Consider the following 22,393-nt stretch of genomic DNA (forward strand, 5'->3'; position numbering starts at 1 on the left):
CCGCCATTGCTAGTAAAAAAAATAATAAAAATGACATAAATCTTTCCCGTAATTAGTAGACGTGATAACTTTTGCACAAACCAATCAAAAAACACTTATTTGTAAATTAAGTTGCGCTAAGTGTGATAAATGGAGATGTAAAGTCCATAAAGTCCCAATAGTAAATGATGATGACAAAATCCTAGATGTAATCCTGGACCAGACTCCCTTAAGGGTATAGGCTTACCAGATTCAGGTAAGAGAAAAGCAGATGCTCAATGAATCTTGTCACCTTGATAGAAGATCCAGGCCCACGTGAGCGGTAGACTCAATGGTCATTGGATCATGAAAAAAATGTAAAATACGCAATAGCGTAAAACCCAACAACTAGGTAAATATCACCAATGTGACTTGAGAATAACGTGTGTAAAAATTAGACCACCACCAAAGATTCTTATTATCAGTGGACAAGTGTAAATTAAAGAAATTGGTGTGTGTTAAATACCCCTTACCAAATATAAATAAAGGTAGGTGTATATAAACCAATAAATAATTCCAGCTGAAGTTGCCTCTTACCAGACGACAATAATGGATGTGCCAAAGTGAAAAAAACAAATGATGAAAGATAGGTGTAGAACCATCACCAGCTAGATGAGCCTCTTACCATGTGAACGAAATCAAAATTGTGTAAAATCAGATTCCAATAAGACACCAAGATTCAGTACCGAAAAGGAACCAGTAGGGGTCACCTCTTACCAGATCTTTAGATCAACCACGCTTGTATGATATAATTGGTTGGGGGTCCGGCAACAGACTCGAGCAACTGATCCTCAGATGTTCCCAATGTTCACCATTCGATACAGAATTTCTCCCTCACAGTGGATTCTTCACATCGACACGATACAAGTGAAACCGCAAAAACAAAACGTACCCACAAGCAGACAAGACAGAATGCCTTCACACGTGTGAAGGCATTCTGTCTTGTCTGCTTGTGGGTACGTTTTGTTTTTGCGGTTTCACTTGTATCGTGTCGATGTGAAGAATCCACTGTGAGGGAGAAATTCTGTATCGAATGGTGAACATTGGGAACATCTGAGGATCAGTTGCTCGAGTCTGTTGCCGGACCCCCAACCAATTATATCATACAAGCGTGGTTGATCTAAAGATCTGGTAAGAGGTGACCCCTACTGGTTCCTTTTCGGTACTGAATCTTGGTGTCTTATTGGAATCTGATTTTACACAATTTTGATTTCGTTCACATGGTAAGAGGCTCATCTAGCTGGTGATGGTTCTACACCTATCTTTCATCATTTGTTTTTTTCACTTTGGCACATCCATTATTGTCGTCTGGTAAGAGGCAACTTCAGCTGGAATTATTTATTGGTTTATATACACCTACCTTTATTTATATTTGGTAAGGGGTATTTAACACACACCAATTTCTTTAATTTACACTTGTCCACTGATAATAAGAATCTTTGGTGGTGGTCTAATTTTTACACACGTTATTCTCAAGTCACATTGGTGATATTTACCTAGTTGTTGGGTTTTACGCTATTGCGTATTTTACATTTTTTTCATGATCCAATGACCATTGAGTCTACCGCTCACGTGGGCCTGGATCTTCTATCAAGGTGACAAGATTCATTGAGCATCTGCTTTTCTCTTACCTGAATCTGGTAAGCCTATACCCTTAAGGGAGTCTGGTCCAGGATTACATCTAGGATTTTGTCATCATCATTTACTATTGGGACTTTATGGACTTTACATCTCCATTTATCACACTTAGCGCAACTTAATTTACAAATATTCTACAGGGTGTGGTCACACTTGAAGTTGCTGCTGTTCAATATTATTTTCTTTAAGCGCGGTTAATCCCCCTCTATATACTAAAAAACACTTATTGCAAATTTTTTTTACTAAAAATATGTAGCAGAAAACTGAATTGGCCTATAATGTTAATTTTCAAATTTTTTTTGGAGAATGTTATATAGCAGAAAGTAAAAATTATTGTTTTTTTTTCAGAATTGTCGCTGTTTTTTTGTTTATAGCGCAAAAAATAAAATAAAATCGCACAGGTGATCAAATACCACCAAAAGAAAGCTCTATTTGTGGGAACAAAAGGACATCAATTTTATTTGGGTACAGCGTCGCACGACCGCGCAATTGTCCATTAAAGTAACGCAGTGCCGAATCGCAAAAAATGGCCTGGTCATTAAGGGGGAAAATCCTTCCGGCCCAGAAGTTTGCACTGTATATAGGGACAGGAAGTATGGGTAAAAATTAATAACCAGACTGGAGTTCAGCTTTAAATGTTAAGTGATGACGAGGTGTTGTGGGTCGCATTCTAGTTAAACAGATCAATTTATTTTGAGTTATTCACTTTTATTTTTAAATATTACAAGTATTGTACAAAATAAAAAAATGACAGTCATCCATAACCTTCATCCCACCCTTTACCAGCTCTGACCAGTGCCCAACATCACACACACTGGTATTAGCCTGGCCCAATTTCTCCATTTCACAGCTGCTCAGCGGATTTTCAGTTGCCCGGTGTATCCAGAGAGGTTCATTGGTGGTTCTAGGATTCTCCAATCATCTCCATTAGTAGAGTCTCAATTAATGGCAGCTTTCATCTTTTCCACATCTGGCCGAACTTTGAATCTTTTCAGGTAATCCGCTTCTGTATGCTGCGGAGATACAATAAAACAACATCTGAGATGTACAGAAAAGGAAGGTAAAGAAGGCCTAATAAAAAGGGAATTCCATTTTAACCACTTGCCGACCGCCGCAAGTACATATACTGCGGTGGTCAGCCCCTCACAGGCTAGTGACGTACCGGTACGTCACTAGCCTGTGAGGCTCTGGGGAGCGACCCGATGTCCGCCGGGCACTCGCGATCGTCCATGACAGCGGGAGAAAGGCAGGTGGCTAATGTAAACAAGCCGCCTGTCATTCTCCCCTGTGTATGAATGGTGATCATACGATTTTACTATGTAGGACGTTGATCACTGTTCTTACCCACACAGCCACATCCAATCACAGTTAGAATCACGCCCCTAGGGACACACCACCCCTCCCTCTCAAAAAAAGTTAACCCCTTCACTACCAGTGTCATTTTACAGTAACAGTGCATATGTATAGCACTGATTACTGTAGTAATGTCACTGGTAACCCCAAAAGTGTCAAAAATGTCAGTCAAGGGTCCTATCTGTCCGCCGCAATCCCGCAAAAAAAAAAAAAAAATCGCAGATCGCCGCGTTAAAAAAAAAAAAAAAACAAAAATGACAAAAATCTTTCCCTTAGTTAGTAAACGCGATAACTTTTGCACAAACCAATCAAAATACGCTTATTGTGATTTTTTACCAAACATATGTAGCATAAAACAAATTGGCCGAAAATGTTAAAAAAATTTTGATTTTTGATCCCCTCTCTGTGGCTAATTTATTATGGCTGACACCGTCGGTCTGTCTCGAATCCTATCCTATGTCATTCCCTGCGTCTTTGGGATACCCTTAAATTTAAGTATCAGCTCCAATCCCCCCACAACCCCCTGCTTTCATTTCTACACAACCCATCCTTCCCCCCAGCCTGGGAAACCCCATCGGCATTCCGTAATTGGGTGACCGCTGGCCTTCTCAGAGCACATTCCATGATCACGTTCAACTCCTTTAAGCCTTTTCCAACGCTTTGTGAACCTCACAATATACCGAACTCGGAAATCTTTCGCTACCTACAAATTAAGCACTTCCTGGCCAAATGTATCCACACTGACTCTTCCTTACCCAACATGACTTCTTTTGAACACACTTGCCTCCATGACCCACATGCCCGGGGCCTCATATCCTCGTTATACACCAGACTCACTGACTCCCCCGACCGCACTCCACCCGCGTATACTACTAAGTGGGAACAGGATCTTTGGTCCGCCATAGATGTTGAAGATTGGTCCAAAATCTGGCAATCAACGAAGACAGCCTCACAAAATATAGTAGCCTCGGAAACAAACTACAAAGTGCTGATGCGGTGGTATTTAGTACCCGCACGCATTGCAAAATTTTCACCCTCCTACTCTGCAACATGCTTTCGAGGTTGCCTGGAGACAGGCACACACTTGCACATTTGGTGGACTTGCCCATTGGTGCAAAAGTTTTGGCAGGCCGTCTTCCATATTCTCTCCACCCTGATGGACGTTCCGATCTCGTCTGACCCTCTACTGGCTCTCTTGAATGTAAAACCGGATAATGTGTCCAAATTCCGCCACAAACTGTTCCTACAGGTCACAACAGCGGCTAAACAAACCATTGCGAAAGCGTGGAAATCCCCACACCTGCCGTTGACTGAAGTGAAATACTGAATCACCAACGCTATGATTCACGCCAAAAATCGATGCTGTTTTGACGGATACAGTCGAGAAATATGATAGAATCTGGCAACCTTGGGTTGACAATTTTCTGCCCCCCAATTTTGATAGCTCCCTACTGCTGCCCTGAACCAAACCTGGGGACCCAAAACCCCCACTCCTTATGTACTGGCTCCCCCCGGCGATCCTTCCTCTTCCCCCCTCTTTCTACCCCTCCCCCTTATATCCTTGTCCCCTCTTGTTACCCCCTTCTCCCTGTCCCCCCTCGCCCTGCTTCCTTGCTTCTGCATACATATGTTGTAGCTCCTACAACGTCTGAGTTTGTTCTACCTTGTCATTTTAACTACAGTTAACAGGTTACCCGTTCGACTTGCTCCCTCATTCTGGCTGACTGTAGCCTATGTTTTTCCTGTTTGGTAAATACCCGTGAGGTTCCTCTCATCCCCCTGCCTCTTCCCACACGATACGGTAGATTTGGGTACTGTTCCCTTTTAGTTTAACAATTGGTTGGTTTTGCCTCCCCACCTAGGCACAGTGGGATCCCTATATGGGGTGCCGGTGGGTTGGTAATGCCAATCACTACTCTCTCGTGACAACCCATTTACCACCCCTTGTCTACTAACCCTCACGATTTGCTGTAGTTACAGTTATTGGTCATGCTCTGTTACCGAGCTTTGTTTACATTACATTGCATTATTCTGTATGTCAAACGTTGTTACTTACTTGCATTATTCAATAAAATACTTGAAACAGAAAAAAAAATTTGATTTTTACATTTTTTTGGGGAATTTCATATAAAAAAAAATGTGAAAAATATTGTTATTTTTGCAAAATTTACGCTATTTTTTTTGTTTATAGCGCATGATCAAAAAAAAAAAAAAAAAAAAAAAAAAAAAAAAAAAAAAAAAAAAAAATCGCACAGGTGATCAAATACCACCAAAAGAAAGCTCTGTTTGTGGGAAAAAAAGGACGTCAAATTAGTTTAGGTACAGCGTCGCACGACCGCGCAATTGTCCGTTAAAGTCACGCAGTGCCGAATCGCAAAATACCCCCTGGTCAGGAAGGGGGTAAAATCTTCCAGGGCTTAAGTGGTTAAAGAGACTGTTACTTTGTCCATTCAAGGCAGTGACCAGGTCTCTTGTAAGAACTAGCCGCCCCCCCCATCTATCAGAGGTTAAATCCTCCTTCCCAGTCATGTGACCGCTTTTGAAGCGGTAGTATCATAGTATACTTAACCGCTTGCCGACTGCTCACAGTATATTTACTGCGGCAGTCAGCCCCTCACGGGCAGAGTGACGTAGGTCTACGTCGCTTGCCTGTGAGGCTCTGGGGAGCGAGCGCGCGCCCGCGGACCCCCCCCCCCCCCGCGCGTGTGACCAGCGGACCCGATGTCCGCCGGTCACTCGGCGATCGGCGGGGGAGAGGGAGAATGTCAGGCAGCTTGTGTAAACAAGCCACCTGTCATTCTCCTCGCTGTAAAAACACTGATCACTCGGATCTAGTATGTAGATCCGTTGATCAGTGTCCTTACAGCTCAAGCCACAGCCAATCACAGTAGAAAGCACGCCCCTAGGGATACACACAGCCCCTCCCTCCCAAATAAAGTTAACCCCTTCACTACCAGTGTATTTTTACAGTAACAGTGCATATGTATAGCACTGATTACTGTAGAAATGTCACTGGTAACCCCAAAAGTGTCAAAAATGTCAGTCAAGGGTCCGGTCTGTCCGCCCCAATGTCGCAGTACCGCAAATAAAAAAAAAAAAAAAAAAAAAAAAAAACGCAGATCGCCGCCATTACACTTTAAAAAAAAAAAAAACAACAAAAATGACAAAAATCTTTCCCTTTGTTAGTAAACGCGATAACTTTTGCGCAAACCAATCAAAATACGCTTTTTGCGATTTTTTTTTACCTAACATAGGTAGCATAAAACAAATTGGCCGAAAATGTTAAAAAATTTGGATTTTTACATTTTTTTGGGGGGAATTTCATATAAAAAAAATGTGAAAAATATTGTTATTTTTGCAAAATGTACGCTCTTTTTTTGTTTATAGCGCAAAAAGTAAAAATCGCACGGGTGATCAAATACCACCAAAAGAAAGCTCTGTTTGTGGGAAAAAAAGGACGTCAAATTCGTTTAGGTACAGCGTCGCAAGACCGCGCAATTGTCCGTTAAAGTCACGCAGTGCCGAATCGCAAAATACCCCCTGGTCGTTTAGCAGGAAAATCCTCCGGGGCTTAAGTGGTTAAAGAGGTTGTAAACTCCGTTAATTTTTTTTTTTTTTTTTTTTACAAGCTGAAAGAGAAAGACATAATGAGCTAGTATGCATCGTATACTAGCTCATTATGAAATACTTACCTTAGAACGAGCCCCCGCCGTGCCGTCCGCTCACCTCTATGACGGGCGACATGTCCTGTCGCCCGTCTTCCTGGATCGCAGCATCCGGCCATCTGATTGGCCGGAGCCGCGGGAGCCGATAGTCACGGCACGGGTCTCTGAAGAAACGGCACCAGCGGCCGTTCCTTCAGAGCGCATGCGCCAGTGACGTCACTGGCTGCATGTAAGGTAAATATCTCCTAAACGGTACATGTTTAGGAGATATTTACAGTACCTATAGGTAAGCCTTATTATAGGCTTACCTATAGGTACAAGTTACAGAGGAGGGTTTACTTCCTCTTTAACTTTTACCTACAGGTAAGCCTATAATAAAGCCTATAATAAGGCTTACCTGTAGGTACAATATCTCCAAAACCTGCACAGTTTAGGAGATATTCACCCTACATGCAGCCGCTGACACTAGCGGCACATGCGCTCTGAAGGTTCGGCGAATAAGGTGCCGGAATATGAACTCCCGTGTGCATGCGCGGGAGTGACGTCATCACGGCTCCGGCCACTCACAGCGCCGAACCCGGAAGAGACGCCGAGGGAACATGACAGCTCCCTCAGTGGTATCCAGGCTTCATTTTAAGGTAAGTATTTCAGAATGAGCTAGTATACGATGCATACTAGCTCATTATGCCTTTGTCCTGCAGGGTTTGTTTTTGTTTTTTTGGGCGAGGATACAACCGCTTTAAACCCCAGAAGCACCAAGTATTCACCAAGGGCTGTGACCAAGTGGCTTTAGCATTGGGAGGAGGTTTTGTTTCTTCAAGAGAACCTGTCACAGCGTTACTTTATAAGAAAAGTTCATCATTGTGGAATAGACTCCCTCCAGAGGTGGTTCTGCACAGCTCAGTAGATTGCTTTAAAAAAAGGCCTGGATTCTTTCCTGGGTGTACATAATATAAATAGGTACTAATATTTATAGGTAAAGTTGATCCAGAGAATATCCGATTGCCTCCCGGGGGATCAGGAAGGATTTTTTTTCCCCTGCTGTAGCAAATTGGATCATGCTTTGCTGGGGGTTTTCACCTTCTTCTGGATCAACTGCGGGTATAGGATTGTGTATATGGGATTGTAGGATTTATTTTTATTGGCTGAACTAGATGGAGTTGTGTCTTTCTTTATCCTAACTATGAATGTGTCTGCAGGATATCCCCAACTCCTGCCATGATGTACACACGATACGAAAATCGGAAGGGAAATTTCGACCGACAAACGATCCGCCGATTTTCGGGTTGTTAGTATAGTGCCTTCGACAGCCGATTACGAATTTACGGACAACAAAAACTGGATGTGCAGGCTATAAAATTTATATTGTACCTCAATACAATGTCCGATTTTCGTCTCATTAGTACAGTTTTCGTCCGGAAAAAATCGTAAGAGCAAGACTAGGCATGCTCAGAAACGAAAGAACACATACAAAGCAATTCAACACGACATCACTTCTGAAGTAGAATTCTGTCGTACGGGAATTTTCGTATGAAAATAACCTCTTCACTTTCCACATGAGACCAGCATGCAACAAAAAACAGACGACAGATCGTTCGATAATCTGATCGTCTGTACGGGGCTTAAGACATTGTTCGGTCACTGATGTTAATCATGTGCACAGGACATACATCATTCTGACGCTCGGCTCTACTCATTGTACACGGAGCTGGTATGTCAAGCAGCAAATTTACTATTTCCGAAAAAAATAAATCTTTAGCCATAAAACTTTTCCTTTTAATGTTTTATACTTTAGGTTTAGATCCACTTTACAGGGCACCCATACCAATTGCAGTCGCATTCCCCTGCTCACCACCCTTTGGGACTCTTATGGGAAGAGTCTGTACCCATTCTGTAGCTCAACTGGCCCTAGGCAGAATTCACACTAGTGTGGTTACCGGTGTTTTCACTGTAAAATGCCAGTCACAACAATTGTTTTCTATGCCGCTTTTTCACACTGAAATGCAGCATGGAGCTGTGCTAAAATGCAGATATGCTGGATTTTATCACAGTGCATTGGACGGGATTGTGTGCCGTACAGCAAAGCAGCGAATCGCGCTGCTGTCCAGCAATATAAACAAAGTGTCACTTTTTGTACACTTACAGTAGATAAAATCTTTAAAAGAGAGCTGTGTGATGCGCTGAATTGTGCACCACACCGCCCCCTACTGCCAGCTCACTGCTGCAGGAACGGACAGCTGCTGGACAGGTAAACAGCTATGATTTAAAGCGGAGTTCCGCCCAAAAGTGGAACTTCCGCTTTAGGTATTCTAACCCCCTGACATGCCACATTTGGCATGTCATTTTTTTTGGGGGGGGAGCGGGTACCTAGTTTTGAAAAGGTACCTGCTCCCACTTCCGCTCGGAGCGCCGCGGCGCCCTGAGCGGAAGTTCTCCTCTCCCCCTCCCTCCCTGCAATCTTCTGGGACACGTCAGAGGTCCCAGAAGATTGCCGGCCAATCAAGACGCGCAGCGCGACTTGCGCATGCGCAGTGGGTACCCGGCTGTGAAGCCGCAAACTGTCACAGCCAGGTGCCCACAGCAGTGATGCCGGCGCAGAGGGAGAGGATCGAGGCTTCGGGCGGCCGCATCGCTGGACCGTTGGACAGGTGAGTGAAATGGCTGGAACTCCGCTTTAACTGTGCGGCAGCTGTCCAATGTAGTGAGACTGGGACTTTATTGGGACCTTTAGGCCTAAAGCCAACCAGAAATATTGTATTGGTGGGGGAAGGGGGAAGAGACACAGTCCTGGAAACCAGTGAGTGAGTCTGGGGTGGACTTGTGGCTGCACAACTAAAACAGGCAGTCACACAAGCAATAGCCACAAAGAAGCGCTGAATGGACCCACCAGATGGAGAGTGATGGCAGCAACAAATGTCATAAATGTAGAAGACACTGTGTAATTGAAAAAGCATTAAGGAGTTTATTGGGGATAAAAACATAAATATGCATCCATGATATAAGGCAGTGGTAAGCCCCGTGCAAGTACCCCAGACCTGCGTTATGAAACCCAAATGGGTAAAAGACTCACAGAATGGTTCCCATCTGACAAGCTGCTGAAAAGACAAGACCAGGCAGGACGGTGCAGTAGTGCAGAAGACCGTGTCGTGTTCCAAGCCGTAGACTGGTTGTGAAGGAGGGTCCCAGCGGGTCACAGAGAAGATCCCGTGTTGCCAGGTGGAAGAAAGGTAGGAGAGGTACAGACCGGTGGGGTCGCCGGAGAAACCTAGAGAGCCCGCTCGCGGCGGATGCACAACGGGAAAGCAACCTGGACGGGACGTCCGACCCTCAGGGAGTAGCCGTCTAAAGCAAGGTTTGAGCCGCCAGTGGTAGGTGGCCGGATCTACTGGTGGAACGCAGATGAGAAGGGGAGGCAGGGGGACTAACTGTTGTCTCCGGTTGTCGTGACAATGCATTTCGGGCATAGCCCTTTCTCAAGTCACTTGAGAAAGGGCGGCTATGCCCCAAACGTGTTGTCAGGACAACCAGAGACAACAGTGATTTCCCCTTCTCATCTGCGTTCCACCGGCTGCTCAAGCCTCGCTTTGGATGGCTACTCCCTGAGGGTCTGATGTCACGTCCGAGTTGCTTTACCGTTGTGCACCAGCCGCGAGCAGGCTCTCTCAGTCTGTACCTCTCCTGCCTTTCTTCCACCTAGCACTACGGGATCTTCCCTGTTCTTCTCCATGACCCCCTAGGACCCTCCTTCACCACCAATCTACGGTTTGGAACACAACATGGCCGCCTGTACTACTGCACCGTCCTGCCTGGTCTTGTCTATTCAGCAGCTTGTCAGATGGGAACCATCCTGTGAGACTTTTACCCATTTGGGTTTCATAACACAGGTCTGGGGTACTTGCACAGGGCTTACCACTGCCTTATATCATGCATGCATATTTATGGATTTATCCCCAATACACTCTTTAATGCTTTTTCAATTACACAGAATTTTCTACCATTTACGACATTTTTTGCTGCCATCACTCCCCATCTGGTGGGTCCATTCAGCGCTTCTTTGTGGCTATTGCTTGTGTGACTGTATACTTTGAGCTCCCATCCTGGTGCACCATTCCCACATAGCTGCTCTATGACCCCCATATGTTTTTTCCTTTCATCATAGAGGGGGGGGCGCAGGTTTCGTTACTCTAGCGCCAGACACTTTTTTTGCTTTTTACAACTAAAACAGAGCCTGGCTTTAGCCTCTTGTAGGATAGGCAGGACTGAGACAATCTCCGACCCTTTAAACCAGAGGTCCTCAAACTATGGCCCTCCAGTTGTTCAGGAAATACAATTCCCATCATGCCTGGTCATGTCTATGAATGTCAGAGTTTTACAATGCCTCATGGGATGTGTAGTTCCGCAACAGCTGGAGGGCCATAGTTTGAGGATCCCTGCTTTAAACGGAAAGGAACTGCAAGTCCCGGAGTGTGGAAGTACTTGGCATGTTAAACTTGGATGAATATCCTCAACTGCAAGGTCAGAGGTCACCTACACCAACAGGGCTGCTGGATAAGGCAGTACAGCCCGCCCTCCAGTACCAGGCCCAGGCCTCATCAGTTCAAAAGAGGGGACCAGCCAAGCGGGAGGGCCAGCAGTTGTGCCTTATTGCTGACACTTGTGACTACTTTTCTTTTCAACCTCTTTCTGCACTGCAGGGGGATCGGCTCTAGTATCTGCGCCCCCTTCTCCCTGCTATCTGGGACCCCAGGGTGCCCCTTTCCATCGCAGTGCTGCGGACTGCCCTCCTCTCCTGCCAGTAGCTGCTAAGAGCACACAGGTGGGTTATTTCAGAATGGTGAGTGGGGGGGAGGGACACCCTGAATGAACACAGTGAGCAATCAGTACCAATCACTCACTGTGGAGGTGCAGATATCATTTGTTATTTTCAGAGGAGAGGGGCCTGGTCAGGTGGGCTGTATAGGGCCCCATGATTTCTTTCAGTAGCCCTGTACACCAAGCCTAAAATGTTCATCTCAGCCCTCTCAATAGTTGGATATAAAAACTGAACCTATCTCAGCCCCACCAACTAACTGCCGCCTTCTCCAGCTCCTGTTACTGGCAGCTACCATATGATTGGTCAACTGTGCGTCCGTGGCGTCGCACCAAAAGTAGAGGAATTTAGTTCCACGGTTACAGCGTGCGCCCAGGAATGGGAGTGGAGCAAAGCAACCTAAAAAGGATCGGCATCTGCAAGCTGCATGCTCTGAATTCATACGGGTAGAAAGGTCAGTGGAGAGGTCATAGCCATTCCATCTGTTTATTATCTGAGATCAGTTCTCTTACCTCCTTGACCTGAAGCTGGACCCCTTCTGGCTGATTCATCATGAGGACCTCCAGGATAATAGGGGCCAGTGTAGCTTTGAGGCCACTCACCTAAAAAAAGACCACCATGAATAGCCGGTACCATTAACACTTTTAACATCAAAGATATACACCTGTAAAAGCCTCCCTTGTGTAGACATCCAAAAGCCCCAAGACTGATAAAGGGTGCCGCCATCTTGGGCTAACTTTACTGTTTAGTTTTTTTACATGAATTTTTTCTAATAAAAAAAAAAAAAAACTGCGTTTGAAAGACCGCTGCGCAAATACCGCGTGACAAAAAAAATATTGCAAAGAACGCCATTTTATTCTCCAGAGTCTTTGCTAACTAATATATATATATATACTAAACATTAAGCCCGTTAAATTAACGGGCGCTAGAACATATGGCTGACTGAGCGTCTCTCGCTTAGCTCTTTTTTTTTTTCTAACAACACGAGAGCCGCATGACGTAGCCAGCTCTGCGCATAGCGTCCCTGTTGCCCTGTGTGGCCGGTCATGGCCTCTATCCAGATCCCCCGGCGCCTGCCTCTTCTCCTGACCCATAACGGGGTGCTCCTGCCCGGCTCCAGCATACGGGTGAGTGTAGACTCTCCAGGGAATATGGATCTGGTCTGGAGCCGCCTGCTGAGAGGAACTTCCCTGAAGAGCACCATTATCGGGGTTATATAAAGAAATGTAGTAGCGCCAGACACTATATACAAGTATAATCATCCATAAAAGTCCAAATAGAGTCCATAAAGGGGAAAAAAAAGGGCAAGATCCCAGATCCAGATTGTGCAGGTAAAGGAAAGCCAGCACCCAATTGTGATGTGCACTCTTATGCGCTTACCAGAGATCAATAAAATCAGAGCGATGTATGAATCCAAGAGGAGCAAGATGGACCACCAAATTGTTTCAGGGATTCCGACTCAAACTGATCTGATATGCTGACACCAGTAGGGTATAGATAGCCTGATATGGGAAGTATCACCTGGGCTTGCTGCAAGTTGATCCCAACTCCAGTACCTCAACACAAAGGGGAGGACAATAGTGCAGACTGTACAGGATAACATTTATTTACATAAAGAATGGTACTCACACATAACGAAATGTGAAGGAGCATATAACATAACAAGATTCGTCAAAGAAAATGACATCATCAGAGGCAGACCCGGCTGGAACGTCAGCACGCATATAAAAGACTTAGCCGGAAGTGACGAATGCGGAACTACACGCATATGCGTTCCACTCGGCTCTAACCGGAAGCCGGATGTTAATCGTCAGCGGACCCCGGAAGTGGATGCGGTGAACCGCAAACAAGAACCGGACATCCTCAAATCACAGACATACAGTCCAGAGACCGGGAGAAGAACCGAGCGGAGCAATCACAGACCGGAACAATTTTTATACAAAAACTGATATGACACAAATATTGCACATAAGAATAAAAACATATATAAAATGAATAAAAAAGAAATGGTGCTAAAAGCCAGACGGATTATGGCTTCAGAACCTGATTCCACAGTACAATCATCAGTCATATAACACAAAAAAATCCCTCAAAAAGAGGAATGACATTGTGGTTAGACCCGCGGATAAAGGGGGGGGGGATTGTGGTCCTGGACAAATCTTCATACTATACTGAGATGAATAGATTACTCTCGGACACGGACACATATAGCCCCCTCCCATATAATCCCACAAGGTTCAAAAAGGATTGAACAGCCCTTATTGATTACGGCTATCAGGAGCACATCCTTAATAAGAAGGAGAGATCATTTTTGGTCCCAGTGGCTCCAAGGGTACCCGTTCTGTATTACCTCCCAAAGGTTCACAAGGACCCCCTGAATCCACCGGGACGTCCGATAGTGAGCGGAATTGATTCTGTCACTAGTAGAATTGGGAGGTATATAGACGGGTACCTACAACCACTTGTTACCAATACTCCATCCTACCTCAAGGATTCCACCTAGGTGCTGAATCTATTGGACCAAATAGTGTGGAGGGAGGGATATCTGCTGGTTACAGCAGACGTCACCTCGCTCTACACTATTATTTCGCATGAGCATGGACAACAGGCCGTCCAAACTTTTCTGGAGAGAGATGACTCGCTTGTTTCATTACAAAGAGATTTCATTCTTTCCTTGCTTACGTATGCCATGCGTCATAATTATTTTTGGTTCGGCGGCTCCTTCTTTCTACAAAAAAAGAGGAGTCGCCATGGGTGCCAAATATGCACCAAGTATGGCCAATCTCTTTATGGCCAAATGGGAGGAGGATGTAATCTATGGCCGCCCCAGACCAGAGGTGGTCTTTTGGCGGCGTTACATAGATGATGTCCTCCTCCTGTGGGATGGCGATAGGTTGTCACTTGATTGTTTCATGAATGACCTTAATTCCAATGAGTTGGGCATTGTCCTCCAGCATGAAGCCAGTAGTGAAAGGATTAATTTCCTTGACCTGACGATTGAGGTTAAAGAGGGTACATTGGTAACAAGTACCTTCTTTAAGCCCACCAACCGCAACGGGTACATCGAACAGGGAAGTTGTCATCACCCCTCTTGGTTGCGGTCGGTGCCAAGGAGTCAATTTTTAAGACTCCGGCGTAATTGTACCAAACAGGGGGACTACATGAGTCAGGCTGAGATGTTGAAGGGCAAGTTTCTTGATAAGGGATACGATGAGGCCAACCTGAATGTAGTACTTCATGAAGTGGCGAACACGACAGGTCTACCTTATTACAGAAACGGCCTAAAGTTGAAGCAGATTCAAATCGCTTTAGTTTTTCGTTTATTACTAACTACTCTAAGCAGTTTGGAGACGTTAAGCGGATTTTCAAAAGGCACTGGAAGGTCCTTCAGAATGATAAAGTACTAGGCCCTTCTCTACCTGAGGTTCCCCCGGTTGTTTTTAGAGGGGTTGAACCCTTACGTCTCCAGATCGCTCCAAATGTCTTAGATAAACCAAATCAGCTTCCCTTTTTTTCACACTTTAACAGGCTTCTACCCATGCAGAAGATGTTCGGTGTGTAAAGTTAATTCGCTTGTTGGTAGGAAGTTTTGTGAGGTTACATCTACAGCCACGTCCCAAACACATTCTATTAAACCATTCATAGGTTGTTCCTCCACCAATGTTGTGTACTTACTGCAGTGCCCTTGCGGCCTTCAGTATATTGGCCGCACTAAGCGTACACTGACAGTAAGGGTGAGGGAACACATTAAGAATATTAGGAAAGCTTTCCCCAATCATAGTGTCTCGAGACATTATGCCAGCTGTCACGATAAAAATCCCGCTGGCACCAAAATTTGGGGGATTGACAAATTTACCCCCCACTGGAGAGGGAGTCATATACGCCGCGAGATTTCCCGTTTGGAAACCCGGTGGATTTTTAATATGAAGACATATGCCCCTTGGGGACTAAATATAGAGTGGGACGTGAATTGTTATATTAGCAATAGTTGAATTCTGGTGATATATCTGTTTTGTAATTTTTATATATATTTTTTAAATTGTTCAAGCATTGACATTTTTATGCGAGTCGTTTGTTGCCATCAGCTTTCTTATCATTAATTTGTTATACTGATCGCACCGACTTTTACATATTAATTTTTCTATATCTTGTGTTATATGACTGATGATTGTACTGTGGAATCAGGTTCTGAAGCCATAATCCGTCTGGCTTTTAGCACAGTTTCTTTTTCATTCATTTTATATATGTTTTTATTCTTATGTGCAATATTTGTGTCATATCAGTTTTTGTATAGAAATTGTTCCGGTCTGTGATTGCTCCGCTCGGTTCTTCTCCCGGTCTCCGGACTGTATGTCTGTGGTTTGAGGATGTCCGGTTCTTGTTTGCAGTTCACCGCATCCACTTCCGGCTTCCTCTGACGATTAACATCCGGCTTCCGGTTAGAGCCGAGTGGAACGCATATGCGTGTAGTTCCGCATTCGTCACTTCCGGCTAAGTCTTTTATATGCGTGCTGACGTTCCAGCCGGGTCTGCCTCTGATGATGTCATTTTCTTTGACGACACGCGTCAGGCGACCCGGGAACGATTAGCACGCCACCCTACACCGCGGAATCTTGTTATGTTATATGCTCCTTCACATTTCGTTATGTGTGAGTACCATTCTTTATGTAAATAAATGTTATCCTGTACAGTCTGCACTATTGTCCTCCCCTTTGTGTTGAGGTACTGGAGTTGGGATCAACTTGCAGCAAGCCCAGGTGATACTTCCCATATCAGGCTATCTATACCCTACTGGTGTCAGCATATCAGATCAGTTTGAGTCGGAATCCCTGAAACAATTTGGTGGTCCATCTTGCTCCTCTTGGATTCATACATCGCTCTGATTTTATTGATCTCTGGTAAGCGCATAAGAGTGCACATCACAATTGGGTGCTGGCTTTCCTTTACCTGCACAATCTGGATCTGGGATCTTGCCCTTTTTTTTCCCTTTATGGACTCTATTTGGACTTTTATGGATGATTATATTTGTATATAGTGTCTGGCGCTACTACATTTCTTTATATGCCTATCAAAGTTTTATCTACTTTCTAGTTGGCTGCCTACACTTTTTTATTCACATATATGTGTATATTTATATATTTATGTGACTAATTTGATTTATTTGTGAGTCCAATTGTCTGAGCGCAGATATCCCATCTCTTTTATACCATTATCGGGGTTACCCCCAACACCGGGGACCCGGCCTCCGACACAGAGGAGCTCCCCGTCCTACACAGGTCAGTGTGACTTACTTCTGGGGCCCCTGACATGGTGCCCGCTCCCAGTCCCAACGGCTGTCCGTGGTGCACATGCGCAGTAGCGCAATTTCACGGACACAGGGAAACTGGATGCAGGGACACTTGCATTTTATTATTATATATATATAGTTAGCAAAGACTCTGGAGAATAAAATGGCGTTCTTTGCAATATTTTTGTTGTATTTTTATAGAATGTTTAGGGATTCTAATAAATTTTCTAGCATAAAAAAAACTGATTTCAACTTGTAAACAACTAGTGTCAGAAATGCGCCTGGTCCAGAAGTGGTTAAACAAGATTTCTGGCTGCCCTGAGCCTTTAAAGCCAAGTACTGTACAATGAAAATGGAAAGAAATGTCTGGGCTCACCTGGACGACTCTCTCGTGGGTGGAGAGTATGTAGTCAACGGACATCCTGCTTCCCGAATCCTGCAGCAGAAGAACCTCTGTGCTCCTGGTCTGCAGGGCATAGCTGGTGAAACACATCAATAAAAAGGAGCTTTTATTGCAGAGTAGACACACAAAGCCCAACTGCCAGCAATTTACACATAAAAAAACAACACTTAAAGCGGAGTTCCGGCACCATACACATTTTTGAGCTAAAAATACCCCCCTAATTCTAAGCTATCCCCAATTACCCTAACACTAGCCCCACATTACAGTACATTACATTTACTGAATAAAGATAAATACTTACCTTTAAAGTTGGTTGCAGAGCGCGGCCATCTCCGGTGTGGGCATCTGAAGCCGTGGTGTCCCCCCGCTGTGTCCCTTCTTCCTGGTTACCCAGAATGCCGATCGCAATCTCGCGCATGCGCTGTAGATTGCGATTGGCAATCAGAGTAGCGGCCGGCCGTTCCCATTGCATCCTGGGATTGATGACGCTCATCACCCAGGAGGCAATGCAAAGGAGGAAGTGACGTTGGGGGCCGCGGGCCACAGAGGGAGGAAGAGGAAGGAAGGCAAGTATATTTTCATTAAAAACAAGGTAAGTGAAACAAAAAAAAATATATATATATCAATTATCCAATTCTTTTTCAGATTTTGTTAAGCCAACTGATGCTGCAAAGTTTATTTTTAGGCTGGAACTCCGCTTTAAAAAGATGTTGTTGGCTGGATTCTCTCTTTTTTTTTGTTTTTTGCGCAAGCATGAGGTTAGCTTTAAGCTGATCTCTAGCTTTTAGTGAACTTTAAATAGATCATTAGGACCAAGCTGGTCCATTACCTTCACAATCACAATGAGATGTGCCCACTGTATAAACTGTATAAACAGTATACAGACTCGCCTTATTGTATACAGTGCTGTGTTCTGGGAGCAAGATGGGGACTTCCGGTCTCAATCTCAGAAAAAAATAAATAAAATAAAAAATTGCATTGGTCTCCGCCATTTACAGGGTGTTTTGTATTCTATGAATGAAGTCAGAGATTGTGACATCAGCAGCAGGCCTCTCCGCCTCAGCCAAGATGAAGAAACTTCAATTCATATAATACAAGTCACCCTGTGAATGGATGAGCAGCACTCAGCCCGACTCGATTTTGTTTTGAGAACTGAAAAATAAGACTCCCTTTCCCACTGCCAGAACACAGCGCTATATACTGTATGTACAGTAGCTGTGGCTATATACAGTTTATACATCCCACACAGCAGGCACATCTAGTAGTGAAGGAAATTGTTTGTTTGGACCAGCTTGATCGAAATGAACAATTTAAAACTTCACTAAAAGCTAAAGATCAGCTTTAAAGCCTCTGACACATTGGATCTACGAATGTGATCTCCATACCTGTAGAGAAATGGTAATCACAGGTCTCTCAGAGATACAAAAGTGATCCTCACACCCATACAGAGATGGTGATTATAGAGATTTATAAGAGCTACAAATCTGATCCCCACACCTGTACAGAGATGGTGATCATGGATATCTATAACTACAAATCAGATCCCCACACCTGTACAGAGATGGTGATCATAGATATTTAGAAAAGCTACAAAACAGATTCCTATACCTGTACATAGATGGTGATCATGGATATCTATAACTACAAATCAGATCCCCATACCTGTACAGAGATGATGATCATGGATATCTATAACTACAAATCAGATCCCCATACCTGTACATAGATGGGTATCATGGATCTTGTACACACAATGAGATTATTGGATGAATGATCATCCTTTTTTTTTTCTTTTTGCATGCTAGTCCCATATCGAAAATTAAGAGGTTACTAAAATTACAAAAAATTCTCACATAACGGAACAAAAATGTAGCAGTGATGTAATGTATTCTATCGCATTTGTATTTTATTCTAGTTTGAAAACTGTACTGATTAAAGAAAAATGTTTGTGTTTGTTCCATCGGATAATAAATCGGAAGTACTGGAGTGATCGGCTCTCGAAAGTTGTGTACTACTGATCAGATTATCATACGATCGCTTCGCAAGCGATATTTTCTGCACAATTTTTTGATTGTCTCTCTTCAATACGATTTTGGTTGCTTTCTGACTTCTGCCCCTAAACGCCTTCTTCAAACACCTACGTGTGCATAGACACATAGACTAACACAGAGGGGCATTTAAAATGTCAAACACCTGTAAAACAGGCATTTGAGAGCTGAAGTGTGCATGAGGCCTAAAAGATACAAAAGTGATTCTGACACCCGTACAATGATGGTGATAATGGATATATAAATAAAATACAAAAAGTGATTTTTCTTTACTTTCACTGTATGGGTGTAAGAACCACGATTGTATCTTTTTTTTTTTTGTAAATTCGTTTACCACGATTGTATCTTATGTAGATATCCACATCATCTCTTTATGGATGTCAGAATTATGTTTGCATCTTATTTCAATTTCCATGATCACCAACGCAATTCTGGCATCCGTAAAGAGATGATGAGCATGGATCTCTAAATAAGATACAATCGTGGTTCTGACACCCATACAGAGATGGTGATCATGGATATAAAAATAAAATACAAAAGTAATTCTGACACCAGTAAAGAGATGGTGATCATGGATATCTAAAAGAGATACATAAGTGGTTCTGAGTTCTGACAGTACAGAGATTGTATCGGATTTAGATTTCTATGATCTCCGTCTCTGTTCTGGTGTCAGAACCACTTTTGTATCTCTTTTAGATAACCATGATCACCATCACTGTATGGGTGTCAGAACCACATTTGTATCTTATTTAGATATCCATGATCACCATCTCTTTAGCCCCGGTTCACACTTGTGCGTGTGCGGGGTTCGCATGTAATGTCGGAGCGCACTGCTCCGACATTACATGCGATCGGCTGTGCGGTGCGAGTTTAGCCATACAGTTTGTATGGCTATATTCGTACCGCAGCCGCAGCAAACACGCACAGGGACCCTTTTTGGAAGCCGAATCAGGATCGGATCGCACAGCGGTTCACACTTGTGCGATCCGATCCTGTGCGAGCTGCACGATCGCACTGCGATATGCGATCAACCTGGGGGTGTCGTTAAGATTACATTGACACCCCCAGCGTATCGCATATGGCAGTGTGAACTGCCGGGGGTGCGTGTGCGATGCGGGAACAGGCTGCGGATTCGCAGCCTTCCCGCATCGCATAAATGTGAACCGGACCTTACAGGTGTCAGATCCACTTTTGTATTTTATTTAGATATCCATGATTACCATCTCTGTATAGGTGTCCGAATTACTTTTGTATCTTATTTAGATATCCATGCTCAGCATCTCTTTACGGATGTCAGAATTACGTTGGTGATTATGGAAATCTAAATAAGATAAAAATGTGGTTCTGACACCCATACAGTGAATGGTGATCATGGATAAATAAATAAAATACAAAAGTAATTCTGACATCTGTAAAGACGTGGTGATCATGGATATCTAAAAGAGATACAAAAGTGGTTCTGACAGTACAGAGATTGTATCTGATTTAGATTTACATGATAACCGTCTCTGTATGGGTGTCAGAACCACTTTTGTATCTCTTTTAGATATCCATGATCACCATCTCTTTACAGGTGTCAGAATTACTTTTGTATTTTATTTATATATCCATGATCACCATCACTGTATGGGTGTCAGAACCACGATTGTATCTTATGTAGATATCCTATCTCATCATCTCTTTACGGATGTCAGAATTACGTTTGTATCTTATTTGGATTTCCATAATCACCAATGCAATTCTGACATCCGTAAAGAGATGATGAGCATGGATATCTAAATAAGATACATAAGTAATTCGGACACCTATACAGAGATGGTGATCATGGATATCTAAATAAAATACAAAAGTGGATCTGACACCTGTAAAGAGATGATGAGCATGGATATCTGAAAGAGATACAAAAGTGGTTCTGACACCAGTACAGAGATGGTGAATATGGAAATCTAAATAAGATACAATCTCTGTACTGTCAGAACCACTTTTGTATCTCTTTTAGATATCCATGATCACCATCTCTGTACTGGTGTCAGAACCACTTTTGTCAGAACCACTTTTGTATCTCTTTTAGATATCCATGATCACCACGTCTTTACGGGTGTCAGAATTACTTTTGTATTTTATTTATCCATGATCACCATTCACTGTATAGGTGTCAGAACCACATTTGTATCTTATTTAGAATCTTATTTAGATATCCATGCTCATCATCTCTTTACTGATGTCAGAATTACGTTTGTATCTTATTTAGATTTCCATAATCACCAACATAATTCTGACATCAGTAAAGAGACGATGAGCATGGATATCTAAATAAAATACAAAGTGGATCTGACACCCGTACAGAGTTCGTGATCATGAATATCTATAGGAGTCTCAAATTTGAACCCAACACGTGTACAGAGATGGTGAAAATGAATATCCATAAGTGTTACACAGTTTGCATCCCCACACATGTATAGAGATGGTGGATACCTATGTGATTTTGCTCTATGTGAGCGGTGGGAGTGACTCACCTCTCTTCCACAGTGACGGACATCTGGTTAAAGAATTTATGAATATACCGCGCAAATCTTTCTACGTAGAGCATGTTGTGCCCGGTCACCTGGAAGTTCAGGGTGCCGTATTCATGGTCTGTGCCTTGTTTAATCTCCTTCTGCAGTTTACTTTTTCTTTTATCCTGATGGGAAAATTGTTAACATTAAAATGTATGTTTGAACAAGACAAAAAATTCCGTACATCTGTGCACTGCAAGCACATTTCCTGTGTTTTATCCCTTAAAAATGCTGCAAGTACAGAAAAATACCCAATGATGTGCTAGAAACCCAGTCAGCTTCTATCTTCCTCTAGTAAGCTGACAACACTGCCCTTGCTGCATTGAAGTTAATCATTGAATTCAATCATTGAATGGAGAATGCCAGAAAACATTAAGGCTACATTTATACCAGCGATTAAGGCCTGTGCGAATTGTAGCGGCAGTTCCTGCTGCAGCTCTCTAGGTGCAGCCGCCGTGCCGTTCACTTTAACAACAGGTCGCTGGTGGCCTTAGCTATTCACGGCTCTCTGCACACTTTGCATGCGTCCATCAGCGATCGCTGTACGTAAATGCTGGCTGTGCAGAGAGCCGCGAATAGCTAGGGCCGCCAGCAACCTGTCATAGTGAACGGGGCC

The 22,393-nt window shown here is 43.6% G+C and overlaps 1 protein-coding gene across 1 annotated transcript in view; it reads right to left on the minus strand.

Annotated features, from left to right (window-relative positions):
- Positions 1 to 2,343: 2,343 nt before the first annotated feature.
- Positions 2,344 to 22,393, minus strand: part of MRPL48 (mitochondrial ribosomal protein L48) — a 51,235-nt gene continuing 31,185 nt past the window's right edge. The window contains exons 4-7 of the mRNA XM_082244748.1: positions 21,739 to 21,902; positions 17,148 to 17,250; positions 11,997 to 12,086; positions 2,344 to 2,669 (exon numbers count right to left, since the gene is read on the minus strand). Of these exons, the coding sequence (XP_082100874.1) occupies positions 2,595 to 2,669; positions 11,997 to 12,086; positions 17,148 to 17,250; positions 21,739 to 21,902 (432 nt within the window). The 3' untranslated portion in view covers positions 2,344 to 2,594. The remainder of the gene's footprint in view (positions 2,670 to 11,996; positions 12,087 to 17,147; positions 17,251 to 21,738; positions 21,903 to 22,393) is intronic.

The sequence above is a fragment of the Pelophylax lessonae genome (genome assembly GCF_965119305.1).
Source record: "Pelophylax lessonae genome assembly, chromosome: 2".
NCBI classification, from domain to species: domain Eukaryota; kingdom Metazoa; phylum Chordata; class Amphibia; order Anura; family Ranidae; genus Pelophylax; species Pelophylax lessonae.